The sequence below is a fragment of the Phyllobates terribilis genome, unplaced genomic scaffold, assembly GCF_046119375.1.
Source record: "Phyllobates terribilis strain yellow unplaced genomic scaffold, ASM4611937v1 Scaffold_3__8_contigs__length_932513732, whole genome shotgun sequence".
Classification (NCBI taxonomy): Eukaryota; Metazoa; Chordata; class Amphibia; order Anura; family Dendrobatidae; genus Phyllobates; species Phyllobates terribilis.
In genome coordinates, this window is record NW_027362763.1 from 761,489,139 (window position 1) to 761,506,220 (window position 17,082).

At 42.2% G+C, this 17,082-nt stretch overlaps 1 protein-coding gene across 2 annotated transcripts in view; it reads right to left on the reverse strand.

Annotated features, from left to right (window-relative positions):
• Positions 1–17,082, reverse strand: part of ISM1 (isthmin 1) — a 79,972-nt gene that overhangs the window by 12,626 nt on the left and 50,264 nt on the right. For both annotated transcript variants that reach the window (XM_073672214.1, XM_073672213.1), the window contains exons 3-4: positions 7,280–7,544; positions 3,885–4,028 (exon numbers count right to left, since the gene is read on the reverse strand). In XM_073672214.1, the coding sequence (XP_073528315.1) occupies positions 3,885–4,028; positions 7,280–7,544 (409 nt within the window). The remainder of the gene's footprint in view (positions 1–3,884; positions 4,029–7,279; positions 7,545–17,082) is intronic.

Genomic DNA, 17,082 nt, shown 5'->3' on the forward strand with positions numbered 1-17,082 from the left:
GTATTTTTTCTCAGGAGTGGGAGACAAAACCAGGAGTGAGTGATAAATGCAGAATTGGTGACTTGCTTCTATTATACCTTTTCTCGGATTGTTCCTCACCTGGTTTTGGCTCCCACTCCTGAGAAAAATTAGTGAACGAATACTGATAGTGCGGCCAGGGCCTTATACTCACTTCCGGTACGTTCCAGCACTCTTGTTCCTGGGGCTCACATGAGGTCGTTACGTCACATGAGCCTGGCGTCCAATCAGTGCTGGCGTCTGTCCCTGCCATCAGACAAATCGAACATCAAGAGGAAGTCAGAGAGCAGCAGCCATGACTTCCTGTTGATGTTCAATATGTCCGGAGGCGGGGACAATGACGGCGGTGCTGATTGGCTGCAGGGCTCATGTGACGCAACAACCTCATGTGAGCCGCAGGAACGCGAGTGCTGACACCGCTGGAACGGTATTGACACTGAAGGGAGTATAGGTATTTTTATTTTAAAAGCGACTTGCGGAATGAAAAGAGGTTGTCCTAGTAGTGGACAACCCCTTTAACCCCTTCCCGACCCGTGTCACACCGTTTGTGACATGGAAAACAGTTCGTTCCCGACCCATGTCACAGCGTCTGTGACATGGAGGGAAAGAGCCCCTGCAGCGCCTGCGAGCGGGGTCGCTCAGGTGTCACGCAACTGGACATCCTGAAGTCGACCCTCCGGGGGGTGGATTAACCCCCCCCGTGCCTGGGACCCCTCCGTTTGGCAGTTTCACTAAAAGTGAAAATGAAACAGCCAATCGGTATGAATTAAATATTTCACCAATGAAAATTGGTGTAATATTTAAATCTGGGCATTGCCTGATGCTTACAGCATCAGCCACTGGCTGGGGGGAGTGTCACCTCTGTTCCCCCCCTCCCCCCAGATCTGATTGGGGGGCTAGCGTCACATGGATACTAGCCCCAATCAGATATGGAGGGATGGCTGAAACCTCCCAGCACCTTCCCAACCCTAGATCGTCTGCTGTGGACCCCCTGCTGTGGACCCCCTGCTGTGGACCCTGTGGATCGCGTCTGCCGCCGCCACCGCTGATCAGCGGTAAGTATTGCCGCCACTCCCCCCGACCCCCCCCCTCCACCCCGCCCCCCTCTCCACTTTCATACCTGCACCCCGACCTCAGCTCCCTCTCCCACGTCTTCATCCACCGGCTGCTGCTCTCCTTCTGACAGCCGGTGGACTGTGATCACAGCAGCAGCAGGCTCAGTGTAAATGCCCTGCTCCTGTGATCAAACCCACCATCCCCCAGTCCCAGTGATATCACCCCCCACCTCCCAATAATCACCCCCTCCCCCAGTGTTCACCCCCCCCTGTTCCCAGTGATCACCCCCCCCGAAAACCCAGTAATCAGCCCCCTGCTCCTGCCAGCTCCTGCTCCCCTTTCTGCCCCAGTAATCACCCCCCGATGCTGCCGGCCTCCTACCCCCCCTTGCTGCTGCCGGCTCCTGCCCCAGTGATCACCCCCCTTGCTGCTGCTTCTGGCTCCTCCATCTCCTCAGCCCCCTCCTACGTCTGACCGCCCCCTACGCCTGACCGGCCCCCACACGTGACTGCAGAAGGTTACACCAAGCACACACACGTACACTCACACTATAATAAAGTTTTGATTTTTTTTTTTTTTTTTTTTTTTTTTTTTACACACGCACAAAGCACACAAAATGTCCCGCCCGTCCCGCTCATCCCAGTCTAGGGCGTACTCAGCTGAGGAGGCTATGTCAGGTTGGTGTGTGTGTGTTGTAGTGTATGAGAGAGTGTGTGTGTGTGTGTGTGTGTGTGTGTGTGTGTGTGTGTGTGTGTGTGTGTGTGTGTGTGTGTGTGTGTGTGTGTGTGGTGTATGCACTACAATATACCACACCGCACACCAACCTGACATGCACTACACAATGGTGTCCACTAACAAATTGGAACCCTTTGCGTTTGGAGAGTCCCTGTGTGCCCAAACATTGGAGCTCACCAACAAGTGACCCCATTTTGGAAACTAGACCCCCCAAGGCACCTATATAGATGCATAGTGAGCACTTGGAACCCCCAGGTGCTTCACAAATTGATTGATAAAAATGAAAAAGTGAAAAAAAAAACTTTATTTTTACGGATTAATTTCCTAAGGACCTGGGGGTCCCAAGTGCTCACTATGCATCTAGATAGGTGCCTTGGGGGGTCTAGTTTCCAAAATGGGGTCACTTGTGGGGGAGCTCCAATGTTTGGGCACACAGCGGCTCTCCAAACGCAACATGGTGTCTTCTAACAATTTGAGTCGACAATTTGTTAGCGGACACCATGTTGCTTTTGGAGAGCCGCTGTGTGCCCAAACATTGGAGCTCCCCCACAAGTGACCCCATTTTGGAAACTAGACCCCCCAAGGCACCTATCTAGATGCATAGTGAGCACTTGGAACCCCCAGGTGCTTCACAAATTGATTCATAAAAATGAAAAAGTGGAAAAAAAAACACACTTTTTTGATTTTTACGGATTAATTTGTGAAGGATCTGGGGGTTCCAAGTGCTCACTATGCATCTAGATAGGTGCCTTGGGGGGTATAGTTTCCAAAATGGGGTCACTTGTAGGTGAGCTCCAATGTTTGGGCACACAGCGGCTCTCCAAACGGGACATGGTGTCCGCAAACAAATTGAATGGAAAAATTGGCTCAAATTGTTAGCTAACACCATGTTGCGTTTGGAGAGCCCCTAATGTGCCTAAAAAGTGGAGCTCCCCCACAAGTGACCCCATTTTGGAAACTAGACCCCCCAAGGCACCTATCTAGATGCATAGTGAGCACTTGGAACCCCCAGGTGCTTCACAAAATGATCTGTGAAAACAAAAAAGTACTTTTTTTTTCACAAAAATTTTCTTTTAGCCTAAATTTTTTAATTTTCACATGGGTAACAGGATAAAATGCATCCTAAAATGTGTTGGTCAATTTCTCCTGAGTACACTGATACCTCATATGTGGTCATAAACCACTGTTTGGGCGCATGGCAGGGCTCAGAAGAGAAGGAGCGCAATTTGACTTTTGGAGCTAATTTTCCATTCAAAAAGTAAAATGGCGCTCCTTCCCTTCTGAGCCCTGCCGTGTGCCCAAACAGTGGTTTATGACCACATATGAGGTATCAGTGTACTCAGGAGAAATTGACCAACAAATTTTAGGATGCATTTTATCCTGTTACCCATGTGAAAATTAAAAAATTTAGGCTAAAAGAAAATTTTTGTTAGAAAAATAAAAATGTTCATTTTTTTCTTCCATGTGGCTTTAGTTCCTGTGATGCACCTGAAGGGTTAATAATCTTCTTGAATGTAGTTTTGAGTAGCTTGAGGGGTGCAGTTTTTGGAATGGTGTCACTTGGGTGTTTTCTGTCATGTACACCCCTCAAAGGGACTTCAAATGTGATGTGGTCACTAAAAAAAATGGCTTTGCAAATTTTGCTGGAAAAAAGAAAATTTGCTGATGAACTTTGAACCCTTCTAACTTCCTACCAAAAATTTTTTTTTTTCCAAAATTGTGCTGATGTAAAGTAGACATGTGGGAAATGTTATTTATTAACTATTTTGTGTCACATCACTCTAGTTTAGCAGAATAAAAATTCAAAATTTGAAAATTACAAAATTTTCAAAATTTTTCCCATATTTTTGATTTTTTCACAAATAAACGCAAATATTATCGACCTAAATTTAATACTAACATGAAGCCCAATATGTCACGAAAAAAACAATCTCAGAATCGCTAGGATCCGTTGAAGTGTTCCAGAGTTTTTACTTCGTAAAGGGACACTGGTCAGAATTGACAAAAATGCCAAGGTCTTTAGGGTCAAAATAGGCTGGGTCCTGAAGGGGTTAAAGTAATCCTCATTCACATACCAGGACAATTTGGCATGTCACATGTCCGGGACTCTGTGGCTGTGCAGGCATATCCGCAAGACCTGGTACGTTTCTGGTTTCCACTGCCGCAGGTAACGCTGCACACAGTCCATGTGCTCCAGTCTCCTTCTCCATCTGCGTAATCTATGGACAAAATCATCATTTTTGATGCACATGATTCGCAATAAAAGTCAATAAAGAATCATTGATATAGACAATATACAGTGCCTACAAGTAGTATTCAACCCCCTGCAGATTTAGCTGGTTGACACATGCGGAATTAACTTGGCATTGTGACATTTGTACTGTAGATCAGCCTGGAAGTGGGAAATGCACTGCAGCAAATTTTTTTTTTTTTTTTTTTTTTAAAACGTAAAAAGTTAATTCAGAGTGTCATTTATTATTCAACCCCTCAAACCACAAGAATTCTGTTTGGTCCCCCTAAAGTATTAAGAAGTAGTTCAGGCACCAAGAATAATGAGCTTCACATGTGTGGATTAAAGATCTCTTTTGCCAGCCTTTTCTGACTATTTAAGACCCTCCCCAAACTTGTGAACAGCACTCAGACATGGTCAACATGGGAAAGACAAAGGAGCATTCCAAGGCCATCAGAGACAAGATTGTGGAGGGTCACAAGGCTGGCAAGGGGTACAAAACCCTTTCCAAGGAGTTGGGCCTACCTGTCTCCACTGTTGGGAGCATCATCCGTAAGTGGAAGGCTTATGGAACTACTGTTAGCCTTCCACGGCCAGGACAGCCTTTGAAAGTGTCCTCCCGTGCCGAGGTCAGGCTTGTCCGAAGAGTCAAGGCTAACCCAAGGACAACAAGGAAGGAGCTCCGGGAAGATCTCATGGCAGTGGGGACATTGGTTTCAGTCAATACCATAAGTAACGTACTCCACCGCAATGGTCTCCGTTCCAGACGAGCCCGTAAGGTACCTTTACTTTCAAAGCGTCATGTCAAGGCTCGTCTACAGTTTGCTCATGATCACTTGGAGGACTCAGACAGACTGGTTCAAGGTTCTATGGTCTGATGAGACCAAGATTGAGATCTTTGGTGCCAACCACACACGTGACGTTTGGAGACTGGATGGCACTGCATACGACCCCAAGAATACCATCCCTACAGTCAAGCATGGTGGTGGCAGCATCATGCTGTGGGGCTGTTTCTCAGCCAAGGGGCCTGGCCATCTGGTCCGCATCCATGGGAAGATGGATAGCACGGCCTACCTGGAGATTTTGGCCAAGAACCTCCGCTCCTCCATCAAGGATCTTAAGATGGGTCGTAATTTCATCTTCCAACAAGACAACGACCCAAAACACACAGCCAAGAAAACCAAGGCCTGGTTCAAGAGGGAAAAAGTCAAGGTGTTGGAGTGGCCTAGTCAGTCTCCTGACCTTAATCCAATTGAAAACTTGTGGAAGGAGCTCAAGAATAAAGTCCACATGAGACACCCAAAGAACCTAGATAACTTGGAGAAGATCTGCATGGAGGAGTGGGCCAAGATAACTCCACAGACCTGTGCCGGCCTGATCAGGTCTTATAAAAGACGATTATTAGCTGTAATTGCAAACAAGGGTTATTCCACAAAATATTAAACATAGGGGTTGAATAATAATTGACCCACACTTTTATGTTTAAAATTTAATAAAATTCAACTGAGCAACATAACTTTTTGATTTGTAAGATTTATGCTTCTGTTCATAAAATCTACTCTCGTTTGCAGTTTGATAAGATGCAAATAAATTAGAGCCTTCAAACCAGCTAAATCTGCAGGGGGTTGAATACTACTTGTAGGCACTGTATTTGAATGCAATGAAACTGTGGCACTTACAGGGCATTAAAAAGATTGACCAGACCAGAGATTTGTGTTTAATTAGAGGGAATCTGTCACCAGGTTTTTGCTACCCCATCTGAGATCAGGATGATGTAGGGGCTGAGACTCCAATTCCAGAAATGTAATCACTTACTGGGCTGCTTATGGTCAATTTGATAAAACAATGATTTTATCTGCAGCAGATCTATGAATGTTGAGCTCTGTATAATCCCACCCACAGAACTGATTGGCAGCTTTCTGTGTGCACTGTGCATAGGCAGAAAGCTGCCAATTGCTGGTGGGGGTGTGTTTATACAGAGCTCATGAAAGTGGAGGACTATCTGGCAGCAGGATTACTAGTCTTCTAGTGATAAGCTCCTGCTAATAAAAGTGATTTTGTCAAATCTACAGCAAGCAGCCCAGTAAGTGACATATCACTGGAATCAGGGCCTCTGTCCCTACATTATGCTGCTCTCAGATTAGGTGGGAAAAAAAAAAAAAAAAAAAAAAACTGGCGACAGATTCTATTTACAGGGGTTATCCACAACCTGGACAATCCATTTTTAAATGAAGTTGTCTCCCTTGTAGAATAAAAATACTCAATGTTTACCTCCCGCACCAGCCCTGTTACATCAATGTCAGCGTCGGGTCTGCCATGACCCGGTTATGCCACAAGAGACCTGCAGCAAATCCGTGGCCGCTATGGCCGTGCTGCACTCTCACTACCTTCGGATGTACCTCTAACAAGAGTAAGTAGTGAGAGCACAGCAGCCCAATGTCATGCGAGCCCCAGGAGACTATTTGCCGACATCACATACTGGAAAGGGGAGTATAGGTTAATTTTATTTTACAAGGGGTCTACTTATTTAAAATGCAGTAGCCAGGTAGTGGACAATCCATTTAAAGACTCTCAAAATGGTGTAAAAGTAGTAGAATTAATAATATCCATCTTACAGATCCCTCCATACTCCAGATCTGACCAGTCTCTGTTCCCTCCTTAATCTCTGTACATTCTGCCCAGTCATATTCCCCGCCGGTCAAACATTCACCAAGATAGAAGAAGATGTACAGAGACACTGGGGGATATGGGAAGTCAGGGCGCGAGCATGACTTATTATTTTATACTATTTTGAGGAATATATATAATTAAAAAGTCATGCTCGTCCCATATGAGAGACTCGACTCGACTCCACTCCACTCCCATTGTTGGAGGGACAGTACCAAAAAGAGGTCTTACTTTTCAATCATCAAAACAGAGGCAATGCAAAAATCCTACTAATGTAAGCTTTTCAAAATATATATAAGAATAGACAGAAAAAACACCAACCCTGCAAATCCCTATACAGCCTATCCTAGAAATAACCAACGATAACATTTGAGGTGCAGCTCACCATAGTTTCATTGCATTGAAAACTTCTTTCAACCACACACACACACACACACACATTTAGGACGTATCCACATCCCTGATCTTCACCTACAATTTTCAAAAACAATCCACCTTCTCAACAACGATATGGACACATTTTATTGACCCCTTATCGGTGTGTACGGCGCGAGCTGTGTAACATGAACTTACCATACTCGGGCTGTTCCTTCAGATCAAGTGTACGATGACTGGGAACTTGTCTGTTCCACCCACTCAGAGGGTTTAAGAAGTTGCTATCCTCAGTGGTGCTGTCATATTTGTAGTCCTGGCCTCCATAATTTATCCTGGGTAGTGTTGATGACCTCTGCCACCAACTTCTCCAGTCAGGTGATGGAACTGGCCAGCTGGGCTTGTTGTCCTTTGGCATGTCATTTTCTGGCTCCATGTCTGCTCCGTCAACTACTTCAATTGTAACCTGAGAAAGTACAAAAGGGTAATGGGGTAAAAAGTGACAGTGATGGCTTATAATCTAGGTTCTACATAGATTTCATAAATCATATATGAGAATATCCATGTATAGAAACACTACACCCCAAAAAAAGAAATTAAATGTAATAAAAATAAAATATAATAAAATAAACAATTTGTAAAAAAGGTGTATAAAAGGATATATAAAACAGGGACATCATGAGATATATTTCCTTTACAGGGACTGTCAGTCAAGTCAGGCAGACAGGTTCCTGTAATTTGTGGGTATAAGATACAAATCCTGGTTCTGGAATATTTGACATTGTACAGTATCTTTTCTGCACTAAAAATGCATCTTTTGAAAGAAAAATGCAGCGTATGATAGGTGCGTTTTTTATGCGGTTTATACTTGTATTTCTTACGCATTCATTTGAATGGGTGAAAAATGCTGCAAAGATAACACACCTCAGCTTAAACGCCCCAAGGAAAAACAAATGCACAGTGTGAATGATATTCTAGAAAGCTTAATCATTTTGCTGGTATAATACAACACAGCGTTTTTGATGCATGAAAAAACAATGTAAAAGTGCAGTGTGTGAACATACTCTTAGGAGATTGAACAGTAGAAAAGCCCTCAGTCTAGGCACTGCTCTGGCAACCAATGCATCAGTCAGGAGTTGACATTGTTTAGCTCACAGATCATTGCCTAGACTGGATACAATTGTACCGCTATAAAGACTCACTATGTACAGGTTTGCCGCTTACAGGGAAAATAAATTTATATAGACCAGCATTTCTTTTGGCTGTCCGTACATTTGCCATGCCCACTTTTTGGCCATTTTTTTTTTTTTCTTTTTTTTTTTTTAAATACCATATAACAGGTGTAGAGGGGGATGATAAATTCCCCTTTATATGTTTAACACTTTGGGACTGCAATAATGTAATAGAAAAATTCTATTTCAGTCACAACAAGTATAGAAGAATACAAAACTTTGGCTGTCGCCATATTGTGAATTGCTCATCGATGACAAATGTTTAATTGTGGCCAAACCTTTAATGCTAGCTTTCCTCTTGATAAGTGAGATATATACAGTGGGGAAAATAAGTACTTGATACACTGCCGATTTTGAACATTTTCCCACCTACAAAGAATGGAGAGGTCTGTAATTTTTTTCATAGGTACACTTCAACTGTGAGAGACAGAATCTACAAAGAAAAATCAGAAAATCACATTATATGATTTAATAATTAAATTGCATTTTATTGCCCAAAATATGAATTTGATCACCTACCAACCAACAAGAATGCTTGCTCTCACAGACCTGTTAGTTTTCTTTAAGAAGCCTTCCTACTCAGCACTCATTACCTGTATTAATTGCACCTGTTTAAAAGACACCTGTCCACACACACTCCAACCTCTCCACCATGGCCAAGACCAAAGAGCTGTCTAAGGACACCAGGGACAAAATTGTAGACCTGCACAAGGCTGGGATGAACAACAGGACAATAGGCAAGCAGCTTGGTGAGAAGGCAACTACTGTTGGCACAATTATTAGAAAATGGAAGAAACACAAGATGACTGTCAATCTTCCTCGGTCTGGGGCTACATTCAAGTTCTCGCCTTGCGGTGTAAGGAGGATTCTGAGAAAGGTCAGGAATCAGCCCAGAACTACACAGGAGGACCTGGTCAATGACCTGAAGAGAGCTGGGACCACAGTCTCAAACATTACCATTAGTAACACATTACGCTGTCATGGATTAAAATTCTGCAGGCCACGCAAGGTCCGCCTGTCACGTCAGCACATGTCCAGGCCCATTTGAATTTTGCCAATGACCATCTGGATGATCTAGAGGAGGCATGGGAGAAGGTCAAGTGGTCAGATGAGACCAAAATACAGCTTTTTGGTATCTTCTCCACTCGCCATTTGGAGGAAGAAGAATGATTAGTACAACCCCAAGAACACCATCCCAATTGTGAAGCATGGTGGGGGGAGTTGGGGAAGCATCAAACTTTGAGGGTGCTTTTCTGCAAAGGTGTCAGGAAGACTGCACCGTATTGAAGGGAGGATAGATGGGGTCATGTATCACGAGATTTCGGCCAACAACCTCCTTCCCTCAGTAAGAGCATTGAAGATGGGTCGTGGCTGGGTCTTCCAGGATGACAATGACCCACAACACACAGCCAGCGCAACTAAGGAGTGGTTGTGCAAGAAGCATTTCAAATGGTCCTGCAGTGGCGTAGCCAGTCTCCAGACCTAAATCCAATAGAAAATCTTTGGAGGGAGCTGAAACTCAATGTTGCCCAGCGACAGCCCTAAAATCTAAAAGATCTGGAGAAAATCTATATGGCGGAAAGGCCAAAATCCCTGCTGCAGAGTGTGCAAACTTGGTCAAGAACTACAGGAAACATCTGACTTCTAATTGTAAACAAAGGTTTCTGTACCATATATTAAGTTCTGTTTTACTACTGTACCAAATACTTATTTCATAAAATAAAATGCAATTTAATTATTTAAAAATCATACAATGTGATTTTTATTTTAAGATTCTGCCTCTCACAGTTGAAGTGTACTTATGATAAAAATTAAAGACCTCTCCATTCTTTGTAGGTGGGAAAACTTGCAAAATTGGCAGTGTATCAAATACTTATTTTCCCCACTGTACATCTCTCCACACAAGAGCGGACACAGACAGAAGAGGGCCCTTGTGAAGAACAACATATGGACCCTTTCCAGTCAGCAGCTCATCATAGTGCCCAATTCCACCTGCTTTGGAGGTGGATGAGGGCCCTTTTACCTCTTGGGCCACTGTGCGGCTGCACAGGTTGCTCCAATAGGTCCGCCCATGCCTCTTTATCAAATAAGTAATATTCTTTCCATTATTTATTGATATACAACAATATTTCAATAAACTTAGCATATACAAGGATAGATGGATGGATAGATACTCAAGACATTACATTAACATGTTCTAGGTCATGGTCTAACTTTCTATTGAGAAAATACATGTGCGTCACAGATGTTGTAGAATACCAGCAATTTCAAGGACAGTAACATCTGCATTAAGAGCAGGATTTTTGACACATGTGCGCATACACCTCGAGGTCAGACAGTTCTTTCACTCGTAAAACAAGGTTTTTGATATCACAAAAAAAGCAGACATAGCAAGTTAATATTTCTTTTTTTTTTTCTGGAAGTTATCACAAAGAATATGATTTGGGATTTGTATGGCTGAAAGCTAAAAGAAGTCTTGAGTAATTTCGCTGAACTTGTTGCCAAAAGCTGAAAGCCTAAAGACAGATTCTTCATTCTTTAATGGGAAGCCAAGACACCTTCACACGTAATTGAAATTCAATTGGATCCATATTTAGTTGTTGCTTTAAAAACAGATCTACGGGAGAAACCCCCTGGCTAACAATCATGTGTCAAATTCAAGCACATCATGGAAGTCTAAAATTATCCAAACTTGTAAAAAGCTTCACCATTCAAGGAGTAAAAAATACTGGAGCAATAAGAGGACACCCACCAATAGTGATCAAATCTAGGATTTAGAAACAGAAGATATGAAATTCTAGAGAAACATTGTTTCTAGATTACTTTAATTTGCCTTTGTTGCTGTATACTTACAGAAATTTCTAGTTATGATACTTGTATCTTAAACTCAATAAAACCAGTAATCCAACTGGAATGAAATGATTTTGGGATGTATTTTAGTTCTTACAGCCTGGTTGCAGAAAGAAATAAAAAGTCAAACCAGTGACAAATAGGACACATTGTTGTCTTGGCAGATAGGGGAATGTAATTCAATTTTGCAATTACTCGCATTGATAGGACGTGTTGTGCAGTCTGACAGTTGCCAGGTGAGGTACTGTATTTTTCGGATGAGACGCATTTTTCCCCCCAAATTTGGGAGGAAAAGGGGGGGTGCGCGTCTTATAATGCAAAGGTATGTTACGATGGGAGCATCGTTGGTGGAGTAGGGTCCCAGATACGCCAACTTTCTGTATCTGTGACCCTGGCTCCTGCTCCCCCTGCTCCCCCACCGCCGACCCCCTCAGGTAAAAAAGGATTATAAGGCGCACCATTTTATATAAAAAAACATTTTTCCCATTATGCACCCCAAAATTTGGGGTGTGTCTTATAATCCGGTGCGTCTTAAAATCCACAAAATACGGTAATTCTAGTTGTAAGGGCAGGTGCAGACCAGCCAATATTCTGTCATTCGAGAGAATCGGGACGATTATGCAAATCACATTCTGATCGAACTTTGATTGGAGTGTGATCATAGTGTGATCTCATTCGCTCAGATGAAAAGATGGAGAAGAAAAATTATCCATCTTCTCCATTGTGTCAGTGCGTAGAAATTGGACTGTACTCAGATGTCATCCCAGGGCGGTCCAATGGTTTCCATGGTCTCATTAACTTCCATGGCCGAGTGCGATCTGAATCCAAAACTCTGACATGCAGTGATATTTTCCTCGGACCACTTCGGTTTGGGAGGAAAACTTGTCAGTAGATCGTACCCAGCCTTTGGTTATTTAAAGAGTATGGCCCGCTTTGGAAGCTGAAGCATTTTTGGTTCCTCATGCTCTAAGTAAAAGCTCATTCAGACGTCAGCGATTTTTCATGTACGCAAAGAAATGATGTGAGTTTTATCAGTTTTTGCCATCAGAGTTTGGTTAGGGTGTCATCAGATTTTCTCTGATGAAAAAAAATAAACAAAAACTGATGGAGGTTTCTCAAGATTCTCATAATAAATAGTCTGTGAAAAACAGACAGCACATGGATGGCATCAGAGCGCTGTCTGATTTTTTTCACGGATCTATAGACTTGCATTGGCAAGTTTGATCTGTGACCAGGATCAAAATCAGACATGTCTCAGTGACCATTAGGTCCTGAAAAACATGAGTACGTGTGAACAGATCCATAGACTATAATAGGTATGAGCTCTAGTGAAAAAAACGACATCTGAATGAGCCCCAATTCCAAAAGCAAATTTACTCCTAAGGCCACGGCCCCACTATCAGTATTTTTTCTCAGGAGCAGGAGCCAAAACCAAGTGAGGAACAATCAGAGAAAAGGTATAATAGAAACGAGTCACCAATTCTGCATTTATCGTCCACTCCTGGTTTTGGCTCCCACTCCTGCTGATAGTGGGGCCATGGCCCAAGTTTTGAGCTGTGAGGTGGGCAAGTCATGTTCTGAGAACAATCACAGCTTTTTATCTTAAAATTAAGACACATCGGGCCCGATTAATGAGGAGATTGGTTGGAGTCAGACGCTCCTGATTCATGAAGAGCCTTATAACGTTTCATGAATCAGAAGCATCCGATGAGCGGCTTACACCTCTATGTGCGCCCCAGCCGGAGTAGGATTTGTGGAGTAGCGAACATCACCGCTCATCATACATTTGTTGAGCGGTGGTTGCCATGTGCCCACGCCAGCTCCGATAATTGCGCTACACCAGTCTTACTGAAATTGAAGGCGCCAAAGTCACACAGTTTAAGGAGTTCAGTGCCTCTAGTAAATGGTGTGCGCGACTGGAGTAGCATTTCTGGCGTAAAAAGTAGGAATTTTTGATGAATTTGAAAGCCCCGTCGAGTCAAAATGGCGAAATTTTTTGTGCAATTCTGATGATGTTCAAAGCAGGATTTTGAGTCTGTTTTCTCCAGTTCTTCATAAAATAATGTTTATCACACAGTTTTGGTAGTCGATCAGTACCTTGATGTGGAAGGCTGCAGAGCTAATTAAGTCGTTTTCTAATTTCATGTTATTGAAGTTGGGAGTGGGTATATGGAACGGGATCAAAGACACAACAGATAATGGCTGCGTGGCCAGGACCTGCCTCCAACGGTGCAGGTGGATCTGCGCCGAGCCGCGACTGTTAACCTATTAAATGCTGCAGTCATTCTCTGACAGGGTCGTTAACAGTGTGCCAGCATGGGAGAGAATCATTCTATGCGCTAATCAGCCACGTGATTTTGGGGTGCCGTTGGGTTGCTACGGCCGTCAGGGGTCTATTGAGACTCCCGTGCCTGCCATTACAGAGCTCCATTGAAGCTCAACCTGTGGGCTGTGGAGTATTGCTGTATATAGTACGAGCGATCAGACAATCACAGGTTGAAGTCCCATAAGCAAACTAACAAATATGCTAATGGTAAAGAAAAAAAAAAACAAAGAAAAAAAAAAAAAAAAAACAAACATACGGCATTTTCGAGTCCATAAAAGTCAAATCTATCAAAGTATGAAATTAATTAATCTGATTGGTAAATTCCCTAACCAATAAAAAATGCAAAATAATAAAATTGCATTTTTTTTTTTTTTTTTGTCTCAGCAACGTTGGGAAAAAAATGCAGTAAGAAGCAATCACAATTTTCGATCGATCCCTAAATTGTATCAATAAAAACATTGGCTTGCTATGCAAAAAAGAAGCCCTCACACAGCTCCATTGACTGAAAGTTGAAAAAGGTTACAGGTCTCGGAGAATGATGACAAAAAACAAAATTCAGATTGTTTTTTTAAAATAATAAAATAATAAAACACTGTACAAGTTTGGAATCGGCATTCTCATACTGACCTTGACAATCATGATATCAGGTCATTTTTACCACACAATATATGCTGTAAAAACTATTTCCAAACAATATCCAAATGAAGATTTTTCCGCTATTTCACCAGACTTTTTTTCCTCTGTTTTCCAGTACATTATATGGTAAAATCAATGGCGTCATTCAAAAGTATAACTCGTCTCGCAATAAGCAAGCCCTCATACGTCATCATAAGTGGACAAAAAAAAAAAAAAAAAAAAAGTTATGCCACTTGCAAGAAGGGGAGAAAAAAAACAAAGCAAAAATGGAAATTGGCCATGTTGGGAAGGGGTTAAAAAAAAAAAAAAAAAAAAAAAAAAGCATAATGTGAATTCTTGTCCTTGGATTATCATATATGTGTTCATACATGTAAATGGACCACTACCCTGGACTTTGCAGAGCTGTATGATCCGTGGTAATGCAGCGATGGAGACTTCCTGCCAGCGACACAGTTCTGGAATTCGCACTTTCTAAACGGACATGTCGGCATAACCCACTTCACTGCTATTCAAGATAAACAGACCAGATTAAAGAAATTATAGGCATTACTGAAATAACTGTTTACATTATTAAAGGTAGGAAATTGCACTCAAAACAAGACATTCAAATTGTTAACATCTGTATTTGGATCTAGCCTGAAAAATTGCACCGTGTCTAGTCTTCAGCCCAGTTCCCAGTAAAGACCATCAAATACGCGCGAGGGGGAAGGGAGGTCACTTCATAGACCTTTACAAAAATATTACCGGTATGAACGTTCATTCTTGTTCAAGTCACGCAAACTATAGCTGCACAAATATAAGGTAGTTCATATAAATTAATGTAAAGTCTTGTTCATGTGCTAATATCTTAAATTATCCCTTAAAAGGGGTTGTGTGGAACTTTAACATTAAATTATGACCTATCCTCAGGATCTGATCGGTGGAGGTGCGACACAAGGCGCCCCTGCCAATCAGCTGTTCCTGGTGTCGGAGGCAGCCGGACTGCACCGTTATGGAGCTGCACAGCACAACCCTGTTGACTGTTTAGTGTCCAAGTCCTGCTACTGCACATTCGCCATCTATTCAAATTAAGTGTACGGACGTGCAGTACCTGTTTGCGGCCACTATTCCGTCAACGGAGCTGTGCAGCTCTGCAACTAAGCAGTTCCGATGTCAGCGGTGGCCGGAACAGCTGATTGGTGGGATTCCAGGTGTCGCACCCTCACGTGACTAATTGGCTATCTGGTCTTCGCTAGAGCCTGTGATGTGAGCAATGCCCGGATATGCATCAGCTCACCAACGGGTCAAGGCAGGAATATGAGGTACGGAGGGCACAAGCAGACACTTAGACAGTCCGAGGCAAGGCAGGCAGTACAGGTTCAGGATACAAAGCCAAGGTCAAAAGCGGAGAGGACAGACAGAATGGGTAGACAAGCTTCAGCAATAACAGGAGACAAAACAGGAACACGCCTAGACTGGAAGCTAGTAAAACTGCTGACTAGAACCAAAGCTCAAGCATGGAGTGGAGGGAGGAGCTGCCAGATATCCCATTGGCAGTGGATAAGCCAGGGAAGCTGATCTCTGCAGGACACAGCAGGGTTAAATTTCTGCAGAGACTGGCCACGCCTCCCTATAGCCAGGTGAAGATAGCAGGAAGATGCAGCAGTGCTGAGGAGTGCTGCAAGAGGCAAACTGAGTGAGACTGCCTGACACAAGGAGAAGCAGAGCAGTGACCGCAGTGATTAGGACGGCGCTGAGAAGGCATGAGAATTACCGGAGTGATAAAATTAAAAAAAGAAAAAAATATATATACCAGGTCATGAATGGATAAAAATGGTTAAAAAAGAAAACAGACCACCAAAACACAACTACTACTACTACTGGAAACAATCAACACAATAATAGAGCTCCAAATAGTGTCTCCATTAAAATGAGGCATAAATAGTTAAAAATATGATTTGATTAGAAATAAATATAAAATGTGCATAAAATGAAGCAAAGGAATCCAAATGTAGCAATCATATAGCAAGGCATATGACCAATTAAATTTTTAGTATATAATATTTTCTAATCATCCCTTTTGAAAAAGCCAGGGCGAAACGGCGGCGTCGGGGTGGTGGCTGGATAGCAAGGCTCCTTAACCGCAATATGTAAGTGGCACTATGCTTAACTTTTGATAAACTTACTCTCTCTTTCCCTATGTGCAATATCTTGACTAGCTGATAGTATGTATTTAATATAAATGAAATACAGGCACTTGCATCTTATTTATAGATAAACAAAGTGCTATAGTGTAATTGTGCTGCTATTATATTTTGAGTACGGATATCTAGGCACAAGCAATTTGCAACAAATTTTCTTATCTTACTCATTCATATTTATTGGCATCTAAACTCATTGAGGGATGATTGGAAAATATTATATACTAAAAATGTAATTGGTCATATGCCTTGCTATTTCATTACTACATTTGGATTCCTTTGCTTCATTTTATGTACATTTTATATTTATTTCTAATAAAATCATATCTTTAACAATTTATTTCTGCCTCATTTTAATGGAGACACTATTTGGAGCTCTATTATTGTGTTGATCGATTATTGTTATAGAGGCTATTCCTTTTGATGATACTGTATTAATTACTACTGGAAACAGTCAAAACAGTTAATACAGTTGTTAGATCTTGTGGATATATTTCTATTATGTCTTGTAGGAATGTAAAGGCAAATAGGTTGGCTCACTACCTAATAAACTCATGTATGCTCTAAATTTAGTTATGACTATTGTAGTTAAACGAGTCTGTTCGGGTGACATTTATGAATTATTCAATGTAAATTTTTTTTTTTTTGGGCATAAAAGTAATATATATTTTATTACACACACACACAGTACAGAGCAAAAGTCTGGACACACCATCTCATTTAAAGATTTTTCTGTTTTTTTAATGACTATGAAAATTGTACATTCACACTGAAGGCATC